The sequence below is a fragment of the Dendrobates tinctorius genome, unplaced genomic scaffold (genome assembly GCF_039654945.1).
Source record: "Dendrobates tinctorius isolate UK_male_01 unplaced genomic scaffold, ASM3965494v1 ptg000008l, whole genome shotgun sequence".
Lineage (NCBI taxonomy): Eukaryota > Metazoa > Chordata > Amphibia > Anura > Dendrobatidae > Dendrobates > Dendrobates tinctorius.
Window position 1 is genome coordinate 9,767,428 of NW_027361676.1, and position 20,789 is coordinate 9,788,216.

General features: G+C 44.6%; 1 protein-coding gene across 5 annotated transcripts in view; it reads right to left on the reverse strand.

Moving 5' to 3' along the window:
- GATB (glutamyl-tRNA amidotransferase subunit B) overlaps positions 1 to 20,789 on the reverse strand; it is a 252,889-nt gene that overhangs the window by 70,099 nt on the left and 162,001 nt on the right. For all 5 annotated transcript variants that reach the window (XM_073576265.1, XM_073576264.1, XM_073576261.1 and 2 more), the window contains 3 exons: positions 20,684 to 20,768; positions 16,361 to 16,405; positions 15,866 to 16,055 (listed from right to left, as the gene is read on the reverse strand). In XM_073576265.1, the coding sequence (XP_073432366.1) occupies positions 15,866 to 16,055; positions 16,361 to 16,405; positions 20,684 to 20,768 (320 nt within the window). The remainder of the gene's footprint in view (positions 1 to 15,865; positions 16,056 to 16,360; positions 16,406 to 20,683; positions 20,769 to 20,789) is intronic.

Here is a 20,789-nt window from a genome sequence, read left to right on the forward strand (position 1 = left end):
TCTCAATGTTAAAATTAACCTACCCTTAAAATTATAGACTGTTCATGTCTTTGTCAGTGGGCAAACTTACAAAATCACCAAAGGATCAAATACTTATTTCCTTCACTGTATACAACCTCACCTTTGTAGCATTGTTTGGCGTTACCTCATCAAGTTTGTCTCCTACACAGCAGTTTCTGATGCAGCTAATACCAGTGTTTAAAAGTACAGTATATACACCGGTATAAGCCGAGATTTTCAGCCCATTTTTTTGGGCTGAAAGTCCCCCTCTCGGCTTATATGCGAGTCATATCCCGGAGGTCGGCGGGGGAGGGAGGGTGTCAGAGATCATACTTACCCCCCGGCACGTCTCTGCAGCCCCCCTGCTTCTCTCATGCCTTCCTTCAGTGGTCACGTGGTACCGCTTATTAAAGTCATGAATATGCGCATATACTCATGACTTTAATGAGCGGTAACACGTGACTGCTGAAGGAAGGAAGAGCTGCCGGAGATGCAGGGGCTGCAGAGACCGTGCCAGGAGGGGGTAAGTATATTCGATATTAACCTGTCCCCGATCCATCCTGTGCCCGCTCAGTCCTCTGCGTCCTCTGTCAGTAATGTTCAGGCAGCAGAGGGCGTGATGACGTAGTTGGTGCGCGCTGGCGCCCTCTGCTGCCTGAACGTCACTGACAGAGGGACCCAGAAGACTGACCGGCGCAGCGATGGACCGAGGACAGGTGAATATCGCAGGTGTCGGGGCCCTGAGCCAGCGGTGACACCGGCACCTGTCCCCCAGAGACGAGAGGTGAGTATGTAATTTTTATTTTCTTTGCAGCGGCAGCATATGGGGCAAAATCTATAGAGCATTCTATAGAACATCTTATGGAGCATCTTATGGGGGCATAATCTATGGAGCATTTTATGGGGAAGCATATGGGGGCATAATCAATGGAGCATTTTACAGAGCATCTTATGGGGGCATAATCTATGGAGCATCTTATGGGGGCATAATCTATGGAGCATCTTAAAGGGGGCATAATCTATGGAGCATCTTATGGGGGCATAATCTATGGAGCATCTTAAAGGGGGCATAATCTATGAAGCATCTTATGGGGGCATAATCTATGGAGAATTTTATGGGGCCATAACCTTTATGGAGCAGCATATAGGGCATATTATTCTATGGAGCATCTTATGGGGCCATTATTAATCTTTGTGCAGCATTATATGGGGTGTATTTTGTATGGAGCATCTTATGGGGCCATTATTAACCTTTGTGCAGCATTATATGGGGTGTATTTTGTATGGAGCATCTTATGGGGTCATCATGAACTGTATGGAGCATTATATGGGGCTCCTGATTCAAAATGGATATTGAAAACAATTTTAACCTACTGATGACTTTTATTGGTATCTATTTTTATTTTTGAAATTTACCAGTAGCTGCTGCATTTTCCACTCTAGGTTTATACGCGAGTAAATAAGTTTTCCCAGTTTTTTGTGGCAAAATTAGGGGGGGGGGTCGGCATATACTCGCGTTTTTCTACGCTTAAAGATGAGCAAATCGATTTCCAGCATCCAGGCACCTAGCAGCTAGAAGCGAGTCCCACAAATGTTTCACCTTCACGTTGCACAGATAACACGCCAGCCCTGACAAATTAAATGCCGTACTGGGAGTGGGGATGCCAGAAGTTAAGAGATTTGCGGGACTTCAACATTATATTCAGGTAAGTGGTACCTGGCAGCTAGACGGGAGTCCCATAAACTAATCCACTCATCTCTACTTACGTTGCTGCATTTTTTTCACACCCGTCTAAACCTTCTGCACAGTACTCTATATTAGCAGAATACAGTCATACAAACACACAGCCATGAACAAGTTACGCAGGAGTTAAAAAGAAATACCAAAGTATATTTAGCAACATCCAGATTATTCTTATTAGCTAGTACAGACTTTCCACCCTCCAAATTTTCCTGCTGCCTCAACAGCTGTAAAGTAACTAACGTGTTTATTGACAAAATAAATCACATTTTAATCTGTGCTGTACAAGTAGTAGAACACATAGAAGTTAACAGTTAGGTTGGCTGACAGCCCCAGGGTCCTGGTATAGGCAAAGTAAATTACTATCTAAAAGTTAACAATTACTCACAAATGTTCTTTGAAAAAAAAAGAAAAAAGTGGAATATAATTCTCAGAATAAAGACAAAATAAAATGCTGCCTGCAGACAGAGTGAAACAGGTTTCTGATAAATTGCACTATATAAAAAACAAAGGTTTCAGTTTGTTAATGTCTGTTCTCTAACAGATTTGATCACCATCCAAAAATGAAAATTATGGCCAGCTTATTAGATTACTCAAGCTTCTTTTGGTTTATGCATAAAAAAAAACGTGTGGAGCGACATAAAATGCAAAACGTGATGCAATGTGGAATTTCGCCGCAATGTTTAAGATTCTATAAGAGTACCCTAGTTGTGTAGATAACAATCCACATATGCCACAGGTATGTGTACAACTTTCAATTATACCCATAAGATCTTGTATGGCATTCCACAACAAACCTATTGGTGTTCATGTAGAATTGGATCCTCTTTTGCAGCTATAAAATGCTTTACTTGCTATGAAATCTTATGAAAAGGATTATAAAACATCTGTGGGAATTTGTGACCATGCAGTAAAAAGAGCGTTTGTGAGGTCAGACGCTGATGTAGCAAGATCTTCTCCAGTTCCACCCAAGAGGGTTCAATGGGATGGAGGTCACACTATTCTTATCAGACCATGCCTTTATTAGTGCTGCTTTGTGCATAAGTGCAGTTATGCTAGAAAAGGCCTTAGGCTATGTGTCGAGCATTTGGTCAGTATTTGACACTAGTATTTGTAAGCCAAAACCAGGAGTGGGTGATAAATACATAAGTGGTGACGTGTTTCTATTATACTTTTCCTGATTGTTCCTCACCTGGTATTGGCTTACATATACTCATGTAAAATACTCACCAAATACTGAGAGTGTGACCGTAGCCTTACTCAAATTGCTGCCACAAAATTGTAAGCATTCAATTGGATAAAATCTGTTTGTATGATGCAGCATTAACATCACTATTCACTTGAAATAAGAGGCCTATACCCAGAGTATCACCTGTCCTTCACGACATTTTACAGGGTGCACCATGCACTACGAATAGTAAATCTTTAAGAATCTACCAAGCTTAGATTCGCCCACCAGACTGTCAAATCATGGAGCCAAATGTGAAGACCTACAATTCATTAAGAGTTCATATGTATTAAATTGTGAGATAGGAGAAAGTCGCTGCCAGACACCTCTGACAGAGGTGTATTTTACAGAAAACAAATATGAGTCTGTCATCCCCAAAACTGAAATTAAACATTCTCATCCCTCTCCGGTCAGCATCATCTGCCATTGCTTTGTAGTCCTATGTGCAGCCATCGGCTGCTATATGAAGGAGAGCGATGAGAACAGTCCCTGTACACACAAACACTGCCACACAAGTAAGCAATGCCAATCATCATGAGGGGAGGGGTGGAAAATTGAAATTGAGGTAGAAAAAAGGTGCCCCAATCTCTTGGCCATGCCAATGGTGCACCACGCCCCCTCATTTCCATATGTGAAATAAGTCCCTCTCAAATACGTTTACTAAAATCTAAAGTATAAGTGTAGTTTTTTTAGGGGCTAAGTACCCTATACAAAGGTCTAAATACTTCTATTTCACTTTTGGAGGTGAGACAGCCTTTAAATTCAAACTGCCTGACCACTATTTTCCCCAACATCATCTTTTGGGTAACAGTTGGCAGCTCTACATACAAATTAGATTGCCAGCTTATGCCACTGGTCAGGCCGGAAGTCCAACGCTATCATCTTATTTTATGTGTATTTATCATACATCATGCCAAAAGGTTTAGGAAATCTATTGCAAATACACCTGATTAATATACCTGACAAGTCTGTAGGTTCTACTATTAGGGGCAAAAATCAACTGGGTTAATATGTGCATGTTCACTTTGCACGGGATCACATAGTTGCAAATCGCGTACTTGAGGACACACGCCTGCTGCTCCAGGAGAATCCAGACAGTGCACACTGTGAGGAACCACCAGCCGGCAGTCAGACTTCACCAGCCGGCAGAGTGACTGCAGACTTGTACCCTAAGGCAGGGCAATCCCTTCAAGGCAGGGCCGCTGAGACCAGTTAGTCTGACAGACTCTGAGGCCATTACCTGGCTTTGGAATGCCATGGGACCCAGCAATCAGTGCTGATTGCTGTGTTAAAGGAGCCTAGTCCCAGAGTTATGCTTTTAGATGACATTGTAATGAGTGACATCTAGAGGGCTAAACAACTACGATCGGTGCTCACACCAATTGCGGTAAATAAGGCTGGGTGTCAGCTATAGTATTTGAGCTGACAACTGCTCTGCATTTGTCTATTTGGTGGGGGTGGAGATGTTATACACCTATTTGGTGGCGCTGAGGAATAAGGTGCCTTAATGACTGCTGCAAAAAGACATATCGGCGGGGATAATAATAATATTCACAATGTACATAACAGTCTATTGAATAAATTCATCACTCAAAAAGGCTACCACGGACAGTCTTGGTACTAGACACTCCGCTTAGAAGGTACAAAGGGAAATATGGATACTCTGGATCAGGACACCTACAATGACGGAATCAAATCAGGCTATCCCCTGACAGCGATTTTGACTTTTAAGTCCAATGATTGGCAGGCATTAGGCAGAAGAGTAAAGGGCCCGTCACACTAAGCGATATCGCTAGCAATATCACTATAACGTCACTGGTTTTGTGACGTAGCAGCGATATTGCTAGCGATATCGCTATGTGTGATACTTACCTCCGACCGGCTCCCCCGCTGGTTATCGCTGATCGCACGAGAACGGCCTGGGCCGTATCTCGTCGTCAGATTCGGCTTCCTACTGTGGCGACGAGCGACAGGTGGACGCAGGCGGAAGGACGTCTTCATCGCCTCGTCTGACAGGTAAGTAGCGACCGCCGCTACGTCGCTGGTGAGATCTGCCTGTCTGACAGCTCACTAGCGACCACTTAGCGATGCCCCAGCGATCCTGACCGGGTCATATCGTTGTCGGGATCGCTGGTGCATCGCTAAGTGTGACAGTACCTTAAAAATAGTCCAGGGATCAAATACAAAAGGGCATTCAAGGAGATAAACAGCAAAGTAAACATGTAATTGAAGCTGGATCGGCACAAGCACAATGGGTCAGACTAATAAAAGCGCATCAGAGCTGCAATGGAATATAATACCTGGGAATGGACATCCGTTATATGGGGATAAAAATAAATAGAATGCAGTGTACCATATCATCTGTCATTGGTCTGCTGAGTGGGTCCAGCAAGTGACCATACAGCAGGACCTTTAGCTACTTTTGTTAACATTAATTGCAGCTGTAAGGGAGAGTCGTTCCCTCTCCTCTCCTCTACAGAGGAGCTGATAAGCAGAGCACGTAGGGTGATCAGCACACAGAACGGCGCTGAAATCTCCAAACCTTTCCTTGATGTCAGCTCTGCCACTGAAACTGAACTGAAGTGCCCAACACAGGAGGCGGCAGGCGCGAGAACAGAGAGGTCTGTTACATGTTGTGTACTGTAAAGAAAGTTCTCATATTCTGATAGCAGGTAATTGTTCTTTTCAATAATGTTTCATTTTCAACACAATTAGCACACATTACAGAAAATAACAGACCTTCCAGTTTCCTAAAACTTACATCAGACTGGTTCTGAGTGGAGCCACAACAAAGCCAAACATATTTAATTAGCTCTGTCAACAACTAATACAATAATCCTCTCTCTTTCCAGACAGTTAAGTATCCAGAATGTAATGCAGCGCTGAGAGCACCTCTCCTGAACCTTCCTAGCACGCTTCGATAGTTTCTGAATCTTCTTTTCACACAATAATTGACAACAAGTTGTCATAGAAACAGGCTAAGTTACGATGCGGAGTGGGCTCTTTCACTAGTTACAACTCTGCATTGTTATAACACTTCCACTAAGTACTTTTCTATGAAAGGTGTGTCTTCTCAAGCACTTAAATGCTGCCGAATGGTGTCAGGTCATAAAAAATGCAACAATATGCATGTACAGCAAGAGAAAGGTAAGGGAAATAGTTTTTTCTTGCACCATATAATTTAGTCTTTTCGGCTATGTCTTAGGGCCCCGTTACATTTAGCGATGCACCAGCGATCCCGACCACGATATGACCCGTCAGGATCGCTGGTGCATCGCTAAATGGTCGCTAGTGACCTGCCAAATAGGCAGATCTCAGCAGCGACGCAGCAGCGGTCGTTACTTACCTGTCAGACACGGGGATGATGACGTCCTCCGCCCGCGTCCACGTGTCGCTCGTCGGCGCCAGCAGGAAGCCGCCGCCGAGAAATGGCCCAGGACGTTCTCGCGCGATCAGCGATAGCCAGCGGGGGAGCCGTTCGGAGGTAAGTATCACATGTAGCGATATCGCTAGCAATATCGCTGCTGCGTCACAAAATCGGTGACGCTTTAGCGATATCGCTATGTGTAAAGCCCCCTTTAGTTATTTCAGGTTTACAGGAAAATTAGGAGGAGAACAAATATTGCTTCCATGTGAGTGGTTTCCACTTTGAAGCCAACTATACACATCAGTTATAAGACAGCAGAGAAGCGCCGACCAGTTGATGAGAAGGGGAGGTCTCCTAAATCTCTGCTGAGAGATGAAGATGAAGGGAAGACACCAATTAGGAAGTTTGACATTCAATGTAGGATCCTTTTGTACTCAGGTGCAACATGTTTTTGGCAATGCAGTCTGGTTTTCTCTTCTCAGCCTATTGAAAACACGTTTCTCTATCGCTTCATTGGGGGGACACAGGAACCATGGGGTGTGTGCTGCTGTCACTAGGAGGTTGACACTATGCCATGAAAAAAATGTAAACTCTGCAGTATACACCCCTACGATCGGCTGTAGGACAATCAGTTTTGCTTAGTGTCAGCAGGAGGTGGACAGGGGTCTGCTCTCATACCCAGGCCTACCTCAATGTGCGTCGTTCCTTTTTAGGTAACCGTTGGAGGGTTACAGAGTGAACCTGTCACTACTATGATCCCGCATAGGAGCTTTGAGTACGGCGTGTACGGCCACCCTGTATCCTCCTAGCTCTCATAGGCAGGGCCTTAAGCACAGCACAGAAGCGTGTTGAGGCGATCGGACCCAGCCCTGACCTTCGTCTCCAATCACTCATCCACCAGAGCCTGATGGTAAAAGGAGACATCCTGCGGAAAGGATTTAGGACAGCAATCCTGTCATTCAGGTAATGCGGCTCCCCACAAGGGGAGATGCGGGAATTGTTTTGCTTGTTAACCTTCAGTACGGACAGAAAGAAAGAAGAAGAAAAAAAAAAAAAGGAAGATGGGTGTTTTTTGTTTTTACCTCTGCAGAGAGCAGGTCCTTCCTTTCCCTAGAGCCCCTGTGGGGGGCTGGACGGACAAAAACCCTGGCTCCACGTGGAGTCCAGAGGTGCGCCCCATCCAGTGATACCATGTCTCAGCAGCTCCTCCTGGTTTGTTCGGTCAGCGGCGTTCGGTTCCCTGGCAGCGGCGGGGGTGCAAAAAAATCTAGGATTCGGCATCACGACAGGCCTAGCTTTCACTCTCCCCGCAGCAGGCGTCACTAAGGCAAAGCACTTCCAGGGGGGGCCCCGCCCACTACAGTCTTCTTACGAGACCGGCGCCATCTTGGGACTCCAAGGGTCCTGAAACCTAGTTCCGCCCACCGGCTTCCAGCGGGCACATAAACGCTCCGGACACCGGCAACAGATGTCCACACCACGATCTTTCCACGCTCTCCTCGGAGCGGCGGGATTCTTTTTCCGGGAGCAGATTCCAGCCGGCCTTTCCTGACGACGGGCACACAGAATACCAGTACTGTGAGTGCTACGCTGTCACTCCTCTTCCACCGCTCTTACTCCCCAGACCGTCGTCAGTTAGTTGGGCAGTCAGGATGCCTAAGGGAGATAGGTCTCGTTCCTCTTCTGCCACCATCATAAAATACTTTGTATGTACCTCATGTAATGTCAGGCTTCCTTTAGGTCAGTCCTCCCCTCTATGTCTATACTGCAGTAAACCCACTGTATCTCCTATGCAGGAAAGCAGGAATAGCCCCCTTCCTTTACTGTCAGACCCCCTGGATTATCTCAAGAGGATGATAACGCTGCCTTGTCTGCCGTCCAGGGGTCATCTTTTGCCCCCGGGGACAATGAAGTTCCTTGCCCAGGGTGGGCTTCCTCCTTGTCTAAATCTGTGGATGACCTTACCAAGATGTCACAGACCTGGTAATGGTACTTGACAAATTGCCACTTCAGACTCCAACAACTTCCGGTACAGGGGAGGAGTCCCTTTTTGGGGCCTCCAGAGGCCGTAAGAGGCTCAGACAGGATCACCAGTCCAGGTCTCCCTCTCGCTCCATCTCACCACCAGAGTTTGTCTGACGGTCTGCCCCTTCCCGATCCTCCTCCCCGGAATCCAGCGAGGCGTTATCAGAGACACCCTCAGAGGAGGGTTCAGAGTTTGGGATGGAGCATTGCGAGGACATCAAGGATATGGTCCAGGGGCTCATTGCCGCGGTCAACGAGACCGTTAACGATCAGGACTCCGCATCGAAACCCGTTGAGCAGGTGTTTTTGTTTAAGAGGCATAAGTCCCCCTCAAAAGTCTTCGCTTACCACAGAGAATTTGAGGAAATACTGGCCAGGGAGAGGCAGAATCCGACTAGGCGCTTTCAGAGAGGAAGCTGCTTCGGGACCCGGTATCCCTTCCCTCTGGAACTCACCACTAAGGCTAGTTTCACATTTGCATTTGGAGGCGCAGCTGACGCTCACCGTGAAGCTCCGCCCACTGCCGCGCCTCCTCCGGTCAGCTGCACCTAGAATCATAGAGTTGAGAGAAAACTACTAATATCATGGAAATTAGAGAAAAAAGTTGGTGAACATACAAATCCCCTTAAAAAACAATTTATTTAGATAAATGTTAAAAAAACACCTTCCCAGTGAATAACCGGCAAATGCCAAAATATGAAAAAACTCTAATCTAGAATGCTGCACAGCCCTAAAATAAGGCCTGATACCTTCCTAACCGTGGAGGTTGGGACCCTAAGAGTATGATATTTGCACCCCCACTCAGCGAGGACTTTCCCTCGCTTCCCTATTAGTACCTGATATCACAGAAGGGAAAACAATTTTCAGATAGTGCAAGGTTGAAAGGATCAAAATGCCCTAGGTCTAGTGCAGAATCCCATACAAATGCCAAAGTATAACAATAAAAATACATCCACATCATATCATGTGACCCAGTTTATGCTTCCAAGGCATGATAGCAACTGGTCCCACTTAGGGGGGTATATAAATTCAGATATACTTGATAAACAATAAATGGTCACTTATCATGTCTGTAGAAAACCCTCAACGCGTTTCCCCACCGTGGCGGTTCATCAGGAGGTATAGCTGATACTGTTACAGATAATATTGTCTCTTCATGCCTGATATCACGATGTTGCTTGATGTCTAATCTGTGTCTCCTCCCATTCAGTTTCATCCCATTGCTTCTAGTCTTTCCTTGTGCAAATGAGAATAAAGATGATCCTTCTGCAATGTGACAGCCCTTGAGATATTTGTAGACAGTTATTAAGTCTCCTCTCAGTCTTCTCTTTTGCAGGCTAAACATTCCCAAATCCTGCAACCTTTCCTCATAAGACAGGGTTTGCAGACCGGTCACCATTCTGGTCGCCATTTTCTGAACTTGCTCCAGTTTGTTGATGTCTTTTTTAAAATGTGGCGCCCAAAAATGGACACAGTATTCCAGATGAGGTCTGACCAAAGAGGAGTAGAGGGCAATAATGACTTCACGTGATCTAGACTGAATGCTTCTGTTAATACATCCTAGAATTGCATTTGCCTTTTTTGCTGCTGCATCACACTGTTGACTCATATTCAGTCTGTGATCTATTAGTATACCCTAGTGTTTTTCACATGTGCTGTTGCTTAGCCCTATTCCTCCCATTCTGTATATGCTTTTTTCATTTTTATTGCCCAGATGTAGTACTTTGCATTTTTCCCTGTTAAAAATCATTCTGTTAGTTGCTGCCCACTGCTCATGCGCATTCCGCTGCATGAGGCCTGGGTACCCTATCTTTAGCATTGGGTACGCAGGCCGTGCGCAGGTATGCTTTTGCCACCGCATGCGTCCTTTTGACGGTGCGGTGATCGCACCAAAATGCAACACGTTGCGTTTGGCGCAGGTCGCCGCACCGTCAAAAGGACGCATGCGGTGGCAAAAGCATACCTGTGCACGGCCTGCGTACCCAATGCTAAAGATAGGGTACGCAGACCGCATGCAGCGGCATGAGCCCATAGGTGGAGCTGACCGGAGGCGTGGCAGGGGGCGGAGCTTCACGGTGAGCGTCCGCTGCGCCTCCAAACGCAAATATGTAACCAGCCTAACTGGACGACCTCAAGACTAGCTACCAATACAGTCCTTCCACTCGCTGGTGGGGCAGCGCTTAGGAATCCTAACGACAGAATGGTGGAATTCTTGGCAAAATCCGCCTTTGAGGCAGCAGCCACCATATTATGTCCGGCCTTTGCTTCAGCCTGGGTGTCTAAATCAGTTACCAGATGGGTGAAGCAGCTTAGACAGGGCATTTTGGACGGGGCTCCGCCAGCAGAACTGGCAGATCTCACGGATCAGATCTCACAGGCAGAGAGGTACATGGAATCAGCAGCTTTAGATGCCGAATTATGCGCATCTCAGGCATCCAATAACGTGGTAGCTATCCGGCGGACGGTCTGGCTAAAAGCCTGGCAATCTGATTTATATAAAAAAAAAATCCCTTACTGGCCTATCTTTTCATGGGTCCAGCATCATTGGTCCAGTGTTGGACCAAATCATTAAGGACGCTACCGGGGCACAAGTTCTTTTCTCCCCCAGTCCAAAGTTCGTCGATACTCCCTGAAAAGAAAGGCCCAACCTTTTCATTCTTTTCGTCGTACTCCAACGACAGACACTTATGACCGAGGTTCACAGAGGGAGCCTAAGGATAAAAAGAGGGTTTCCTTTCGGGTCACCCCGTCTTTGGGTACCTGAAGCTCCAACAGCAAATCTGCTAGGCCTCGGTCAAGACCGTTTTTTCTTATCCCGGCCTCCAAGAGAAGCTTCTCTCTCCCGAGGTTTTTTTGCAGCCGTCAAATTTCTCCTCAACTCAGAAGTCATCGTTCCCATTCCCAAGCAGAAACGCTTCACAGGTTTCTACTTAAACCTGGTTGTGATACCAAAAAAAGGATGGGTCAGTTCGACCGATGTTAGACCTCAAGATGCTGAAGTGGGTTCGCCTACGGCGTTTCAGGATGGAGTCGATTCGGTCGGTGATTGCGTCTATGGAGGAACAGGAATTCCTGTGCTCCATAGACTTCCATAGACTCGGCCATCACTTCTATTACACGTGTCTCAGAGCTGGCGGTCCTCTCGTGTCGCCCTCCCTTTTTGATTCTTCCTTTCTCCCCAAGGTGGTGTCCACTTTTCATCTAAATGAGGATATAATCCTTCCTTCATTCTGCCCCGCTCCAGCTCATCCTCTGGAGCACTCTCTGAATAAGCTATACCTGGTCAGGGCTATAAGGGTTTACCTGGCTAGGACCGCTCCCTTCAGGAAAAAAAACTCGCTTTTTGTCATTCCAGGTGGCGGGAGAGGAGGCCTACCGGCCTCCAAGGCTACAATCACCCACTGGATCAGAATGGCAATTCTGGAGGCCTACCGGGTTAAGAACAGAGTGCCTCCTCCTGGCGTTAAGGCTCACTCTACCCGTGCAGTGGGTGCCTCCTGGGAGGTACACCATAGAGCATCAGCCATGCAACTGTGCAAGGCGGCTACCTGGTCCTCTGTTCATACCTTTTCAAGGTTCTACAAGGTCCATGCCTACGCTTCATCGGACACCAGCTTAAGTAGAAGAATCTTGCAGGCGGCAGTGGTGAGTTCTCTGGTTTTTTCACTCCCCAGGGACTGCTTTATCCCATGTCCCATGGTTCCTGTGTCCCCCAATGAAGCGAAAGAGAAAACAGGATTTTTGGTTGCTTACAGTAAAATCTGTTTCTCAGAGTCTTCTTTGGGGGACACAGCACCATCCCATGTTTAGCTTAATTGTTATCGCCATGTTTTTGATGAATGTTCCTACTGCTTTCTTACTAACCGACTGTCCTACAGCTGGTCGAAGGGGTGTATACTGCAGAGGCGGCATTAACATTTTTTTCATGGCATAGTGTCAATCTCCTAGTGACAGCAGCCACACCCATGGTTCCCGTGTCCCCCAATGAAGCCTCAGAGAAACAGATTTTATGGTAAGCAACCAAAAATCCTGTTTTATGGGGGAGTTGGGAGAGACAGCTGTCTGCACAACAAGCATTCGGAAACAGCTCTTAAGTGTATGATCAGCTTCAATTCACTTATCTGCCCATGTACATAAACAAAAACATTAAATTTTAACCAACTCCCCAAACACTACTGAGAAGAACGATTAATTTTAAGTAATATTCTAGTCACAGAAAGTGAAGACATCGCTAGATTACACTGTATTAATAGCTCAAACCCCAAACAATTGAGTGGTGGCTCCTTGTTAATTCCTCCCTACATTGTGTCACAAATGTCTAAGCACTGTAACTCAGCACTATTCACGTTAGTGGTGCAGAGTGATGCCATAGCGGTAATATAAGAGTGATGAGGTCCAGAGAAAATCGCTATGGGACCTCAGCCCTTTCCTACCCAATATTGGAAGGAGCAAGCTGCAGTACATGCATTTTACCTGCACATCAGTGATGCTAAAAGCAAGAAAAATACAGAGAAGAGCACAGCACAATTGATGGACGCTGCTGAGTATGTTGGTGAATTAAGATTAAATCAGCCACTAGAGATACGTAAAAGGAATTTCACCCAATTGTGCAGACATTATTCTACAGTCTCAATTATTAGGTTCACAATCTATTTTTCACTACTAAGAACACTCACTAACTAGGATCAATTCATTAGTATATGTTTTCAGTGTGGGAGGAAACCATAGTACTTGGGGGTAACCCATACAAACGCTATAACTGATGTGGTCATTGCTCAGATTTGAAAGCAGGACCCCAACACTGCATGAGAGCTATACTAACCAGAGTCATTGTGATGTGGACTGACAAAACCCAAAGTAAAGCAATATAGTACCTTTTATCTGTAAAACAAGCACACCCATCAAAGTTTTTATCCACTTAATATATTGCAATCATTATGTTATATAGCACTGTGTAGTTACAATTGCTAATTTTGCCCTTCTACCCAGCTAATTCTTCTCTTTTCTATAGGTAGAAACAGGAAGTATCTGTATCATTCTCTTTGCATCCTGACCCAGCTACTTCCTCCTATCCCGTCAGAGATTTTTCCAGTGACTCGCGCAGAAAAAATATCAAGGTTACTTACCGGCAGCCAGTTTTTCCAGAACCCATGACTGCACACCTGAAAGAGGGATCCAGCCACCAAGGACAAGAAACCTACTGAAATAAAAAGGCTGTACCTCTCCCCCACATCAGTTGGGTTACAGCGCATGAGAGGACCTCCAAATTAATTATATACATAATCAACACAAAATCACCCAATGCACACCCATATGGTGATAAGGAGGGGGGGTGGAATATACGGTTGCTGTCTTGGGTTCTGGAAAAACCGTCTACCAGTAACTAACCTTGGTGTTTTCCCTTCACCCATGACAGCACATCTGAGAGATTTCTGGAAAATTGAAATAATAAAAATGCCTTAAAACATTCTCTCATTATTCAGGCATTTGGCAAATAATAATTATGGTAATCCTAATTGACCTAAAACTGGAAAGGTTTATTCTGATTTCATGTTAGATTTTGAGAAAAACATGCATATGTGTCTTTTTATATAGTGTATGCAAACTTATGGCTTCAACTGTAGATGCTTTCTCTTCTTTTAGATCTATTGTCGACCTAACTGCTTTGACTAGCCTATCGGTGTCCTCTGCTGAGGAGGATGTGGATTCACTACGATATTCTCAATCAGATAGTGGAGAATTTTGTCAGAATCACTAGAGACTTCCCTAGGTCTTTTCTTTCTTTTTTTTAAATATCTGATAACAGATCTAAAGGGCCCGTTAAACATAGCGATATCGCTAGCAATATTGCTGTAACATCACTGGTTTTGTGACGCAGCAACGATATTGCTAGCGATATCGCTACATGTGATACTTACCTCCGATTGGCTCCCCTGCTGATTATCGCTGATCGCGCGAGAACGTCCTGGACCATTTCCCGTCGTCTGCTTCCTGCTGGGCTTCCTGTGGCGCCGACGAGCGACGCGTGGACGCGGGCGGGAGGACGTCAGGATCGCCACGTCTGACAGGTAAGTAGCGACCCCCGACCACTGCTATGTCGCTGGTGAGATCTGCCTGTGTGGCAGCTCACTAGCGACCACTTAGCGATGCACCAGTGATCCATATCGTTGTCGGGATTGCTGTTGCATCGCTAAGTGTAACGGTACTCTAAGGCTTGTAGCCAAGTCTGGGGTCTCTTCACTGATTGTTTTGTTAATGCAGTCTGAACAACTTCTGCCAGTCCACTGCTAGCAGGATTTAATATAGTGCTAGCTTTTCTAGGCTCCTAGTGATTTAAAAAAAAGAACAAGGCCCTATTAAAATGGTGACATTTCTGAAGATCACTTTAAAGGTACTGGAATCGGAGGCTGTTCAAAGATACATATGACATCCCTTCTGGACACCGAGGAGTCTAGCAACCTTCCACTCCTCTGGCTGGGCCAGCTGCTGCTCCTGCCACCTGAATGGCTGCCCCTTTACTATACCCATGCTACTGACTGTAAGCTGGTGGTAGTGGTTGCTGCTGCTGTTTCTGGTCCTTCATGACAGAGGAGAGCTTGAGCACAAGTGCTGTTTTGTGGACTGCCCCCCTTCCTACTCCTCGGTTCCGCCTCCTCCGATGCAAGGTGACTGCCCATCCCTCCCCAATCAGTCCAAACCAGGACGCATTATATCTTCGTGCGTTACGGCCTGCGTTTTCGCCTAGGGCACTTCCCCGGACGTCACTCTGGCACGCCCATTCCCAGTGTGCCTTGCACCCGTGATGTCAGCGGAGCACGCCCATACCAGAAGTGCATCCCTAGCCAGCAGCCAGCATGCTGCACAGCGGAGGCTAAGAGCAGGGATTGCAGTGGGGGGGGGGGGGGGGAGTGGACCGAGACATGCAACACATCTCCGTACATCAGAGCCCCTACTGGTTGAAGCCTCCAGTACCCTGAAGGCCAGCCCACGGGCACATAGCCTGCTCTTCCAGACACTGGGACAGGGCTGGGTACGAAAAAAAATCTTCTCTCTAAACAGCCGATTCCAGCACAAGGTTCCCATCAAGTACAGGAAACCAATTGATGCGGGGGAGAGGTACCACCCTTTCATTTCAGTAGGTTTCCGGTCCTCAGTGGGCAGATCCCTCTCTCAGGTGTGCTGTCATGGATGAGGGGAAAATTGACCTCCTGTTTCTAGATAGAGTTTAGAAGGATTTAGTGATGTACTTTTTAATCACGTGATGTCATAGACCTAATGGAAAAGAGAAGAATTTACAGGGGAGAAGGGCAAAATGAGTGATTGTAAGTACACAGTGCTATATAATATGATGACTGCAATATATTAAGAAGATAATTTTGATGGGAGCGCTTCTTTAAATACATTATAGCAGTTTCAACTTTTAGACATTGTTAATGACAAGAGCTCACTGTATGAACAGTATGATTTACAAATAAATAGTAATTAAATATGGAAGGCTACTTACCACCAAGGTATAACTATGTTCAAGTAATATTCCATATTGCTCGACGAGCCTCTCCCTGGTGACGCTGGGAAGTTCTGGGAGCTTCTCCCTAATCAGGTCAATGTTTATGACCTGGTCAGCATTCACGTTAGTTGGCAATGACTTGGCATCATAAAGTATCAAAGGGGGGAGGTTAGGTTCTGGCATAAATCTTTATAAATAGAAAGATTAAAAAATTAATAAGGTAAAACATATGGGAATATAACCAGGCATAGCTTTTTTTTCTCGTAATAATACTTCTATTGTTATGCAATGACCTACATTTGTAGAATACGTCACTTTTTTGTTTATCTCGTTTAATCCTCATATGTATTTCCACAATTAAAATCACAGCATGAGAAAGCGGCTTAGTTTAACACATAGGATGAGGCAGGGAGAAGATAGTTAACACTGTATATGCACTTGTACATATAAATATAGTATGGTAATATTATACAGATAAAGAAATATACAAACCTGTAATCTTGTTTCCCTTCCTTGTCCCTCATAGGTATGGTAACACTTATATAAAAATAAAATAAAAAAGTACGGTATTTGAAAAAGGCATACGCATAAAAGAGTAAAATATTTTAACTTGACAAAACCAAGAATTTTAAACAATGGCATCTGCATCTATGGTACTGCAAAATCTCAATCAATTTTGTAAAATGAATTGCAACATACAAAAGAGTTTCACATTTAAAAGTGTTGTCTCTTTTATAAAACTTATTTTCCAATTACATAATAGAGACCTTTAAAGGTAACAGAGATGGGCTGCAATTTAGGACTGTCAACCAGGGCTGTGGAGTCGGTAAGCCAAACCTGCGACTCCGACTCCTCAATTTCCCTTACACCGACTCCCACATATATTGCTTATATTTAAGTGAAAAATTTACTGTAGCACAATGTGAACATCAGACATTTAATCATATATATGATCCAATAATCAAGATATTTAGATAGAACATAATATATATTTATTGGAATACAACTTTAGAACACAAAAAACTGTAATAAATTGTAAATATGTAATACACTATGTAATATCGAGTATATATATATCTATTTATACAGTGTATATATATATCTATTTATATATATATATATATATATATATATATCACTATGTAATAAACTATGTAAGTGGCAAAGAACAGTATCAACAAAAACATACTAAATAACATTTGTGCAGTCTATGAATTTGTTCTAAGAAATAGAATTGCCTCCATCGGATCCTGCTTCATAGATGACCTCAAATCTGACCTAATAATTTTAAGGCCAGAGAACAACCTCTCTACACTAACTTGGGTTGGAGGCAAAGCCGTAACCACATGGGCAACATCTCTAACAGTTACGGGGTATAAAGGAATTGCCTCATGCACAGTCAGTTTTGATGAACGGTTGAATTTTTCTATTTCTTTGAGAGCAAGTGAAACATTTTGCTGAAATATCGTCAATCTGCTTGCTATAGGAGACGGAGTGAAATCTTTTTCCATGCGGAAACACTTTGCCTGCTCCATGTCATCCAAATACTTGTCAAAATCAAACTCCTCATCTGATGAGCATGAAGATATGGCAGCAGTAGCACTGTCAGGACCCAAGTCCTCTTGCGCCTGGCAGTCCTCCTGTAGCCCACTCATCCTAACTGCTACCTCAGTCAGAGCTTCTTTTCCTTTAGTAAGTTGTTGATCATCCAGACATATACGATGACTTGGGTCCACATAAACAGCTGCCAGAAAAATTTTATTTTCCAATAGCTGTGTCTCTCTCCGTTTCATTGAAGAAGAAATGCCATCTGCGATTAAACCTCCTCTTTGGGACAGGCAAAATAGCAAGTTCTTCCACTCCCTTATGAAAATGCCAGGAGTTAAATCCTCAGCTTGTAATTTTTTAGTCACGGTAAATGGGTAATTAAGCAATTCCTTCAATTCAGCCACCTGGGTCCATTGAACATCATTTAGGGTTACCAGAGGGTTCGCCATATCTATAAGAAACGGTTTTAGTTCAAGCAATCGCTCAATCATTGCATAAGTGATGCCCCACCGAGTGGCTTGATCGACAATTGCCCCATTCCCAGCATGTCTCTTCAAGAAGGATTCAATTTTAGGAGTTCTGGTGACAATAACCAATTTCCTCACTTTTCCAATCAGATTTCCAGCATGTCCCGCTTGCAGACAATCTCTTATTGCCAGCTGCAGCGTGTGCACAACTTTCTCACTTTCTCCAGCTCGAGGCCCAGGAATCGGATCCTGTGCAGGGCAAAACCCCTCCCCCTCCTCTCTCTGGTGAAGACGTCAGAAGACAGGACAGAGGAGGGGAGATTGCCCCCTGCAGTCTGGAGCCTTTGCAGGACAGGAGCACTGCAGCATACAAGTGAGTTTTGATGGGTGCGTGCCCCTGCTTCTAGGGGGGGGGGCAGATGCCCCCCTGCCCCTCGCTGGCTACGGCCATGATTCACACACAGTGTTTTGCGGATCCGTTTTTTGCAGTAAAATGCAGTAACACTGGGCAGCCCAGCAAAGTCAATGAGTTTCAAGAAATGACATTCAGACACATCGTTTTGTGAGGATCCGTTTATGGGCTGAATGAGCATGTCAGTTTGTGTGGTGTTTTTCTAATCTGATTTTGCTATTGAAAACATTATCTATGAACTCAAAAACCTTTCAGGTGATGCAGTTTTTTAAAAAGCTGATCTGCTTTTGCAGCTGAAAAACGTCTCTTTAAAAAACGCAGCAAAAACGCTGTGTGGGAATGTAGCCTTAGATCAGGAACAGAACAGCCATTTATAGGACATTTCATAACTTTCCCAAATTCCTAAGAAAAATATTCAGAACATTCTGCATTGAACTACTGTACCCAATTTATTACATATTTTAGGAGTCGGTCCATTTTATACCGACTCCGACAAAATGAGCACCGACTCAGACTCCACAGCCCTCAACAATATATAAGTTTGTACTCCCCACACATTATGCCAAAACAGAAGTCAGACCTAAGACAGGGCTTATCTCATTGATTTATAGTTATCTATTTTCTGGTCAGAACCTCCTTTAAATGGGTGCAGAGCTGGTTGTCAGTCAAGGAATAGCTGACCTGAATACAATGCAACTACTGTATAGTGAGAGGTGACAGATCATAGCCCATGGACCGTGCAGATGACTCGAAGCGAGCGGCTACAGAGAGAATATAACTTTGATTTATCCCTGCAGCCACAATTCCAATTAGACCTGCACAATTCAAATGTTATTCACCTGCTGATTAGAGCTATGGCTGCAAGTAAATACCATTTTAGTTTGTGGAGAGGTCCACGTTATCTTATAACATCTCTATCCCTCTCATCTGTCGTCAAACACAAGTAAAACAATATTTCACATTCTATCTGGTGTATGACCAAGTCAACAGATGCTGACCAAGATGAATGGAAATCAGTATTACTCGGACTGATGAAGTGATGAAAAGCATGCTAAACAAAATACTTTGTATGGTACTTTTACGTGAACTAATTAGATGATGTAGCAAACATAAAACTGCTTGTTACGCATTATCGGCCTAAATAAAAGCAACTAAATGAACAATTTTTTTGCGTAATTGGATCTAGCAATGAAAGTCAGGACACTTTGCAATGCATTTTATAAAATTGATTTTACTTAATTTCTGTAGGAAAACCACTTGTTCCCAAGTGCCTGCCTTTTCTTGTATTGAGTCTGTACTCAGTTTGTGTGTATCTGCAGTGCAGATTCAGTCTGTGGAAGGGGCTGCACCATAGGAGCCTATCACTCCATAGGTCCATACTGCAGTAATATTATTTTCCTTCGGAGATCACGCATTGCTGTTGGGTGCTCTGGCTTGTGCACTGTTGGATGTGCACCATATCCTCCTCCTGCTAAACACATGCCTCTAGAGCTGTGGAGTATACTGCAGTATCTGGCTAGGGAACAAGCACGCTCCTAAGGTGCTGTCCCTTACATAGCCAGAATCAGTAGTACAACTACATACAAACAGTACAAATAATGAGTACAATTAGTACAAGAGGAGGCAGGCAATTACACTATGTAATAGCCAGGATTTGGAATAATTTTTATGCAATTTTTTTTCTACAACACACTCTGTGACTGCAGACTTATGAATCCCCCCAGCGCACGCATTCTGTGATGCAGATATTTGCCAGTTTACGATCCGTGACCGGAGAATGGGTATGAGCTACACATACTCCTAGCCAGTGGGCATGGCCGAGCTCCATACACTTGTATGGAGCCAAGGTCGCGCCCCGCCTAGTGAAGCAGCTGGTCAGTGGGCTTCTCCGACTAGAGGGCGAGGCCTAGCTCCATACAAGTGTATGGAGAGCAAAGCCACACCTACTGACCGAGATTATGTATAACTCATAAATACCCTCCGGTCCAGGGCCTGAAACCGGCGAATCGCCGAAGTGCATAGTGCGTGCACTGGGGGGGGGGGTGATTTATAAGTCTGCAGTCACACAAAGTAACTGCAGACTTATTGATTTGGACCCGACAACCCTTTTAAGCATACAGCTTAGGAATCAGGAAACCGCTTGTTCATGGGCTACCAAGATCATTTTTACTGGACATGAAATCATTGAATCAGCAGCGCATTTCCCAGTGTAAACAGGTGATGTGCTGCTGACAATATGCAAGCTGTATGGGGACAGAATGATTGAATGAATGACTGTCGTGTCCCCCATACAGTGTACATCAGCATACAGTATATAACTTCAAATAGACTTTGTTGATCAGTGCTTTTTATGGGCATAAATGATTCCCTGTGTCAACGAGACCTTACCCAAGCTTATAGTCAAAGGCTCTTGTCTCATTGAGAATTGTCCCACCATCATCCAGTAATTGTGTTTGTCTTTTAATTTCATAATCTAAGAAAAAAAAAAAATCAG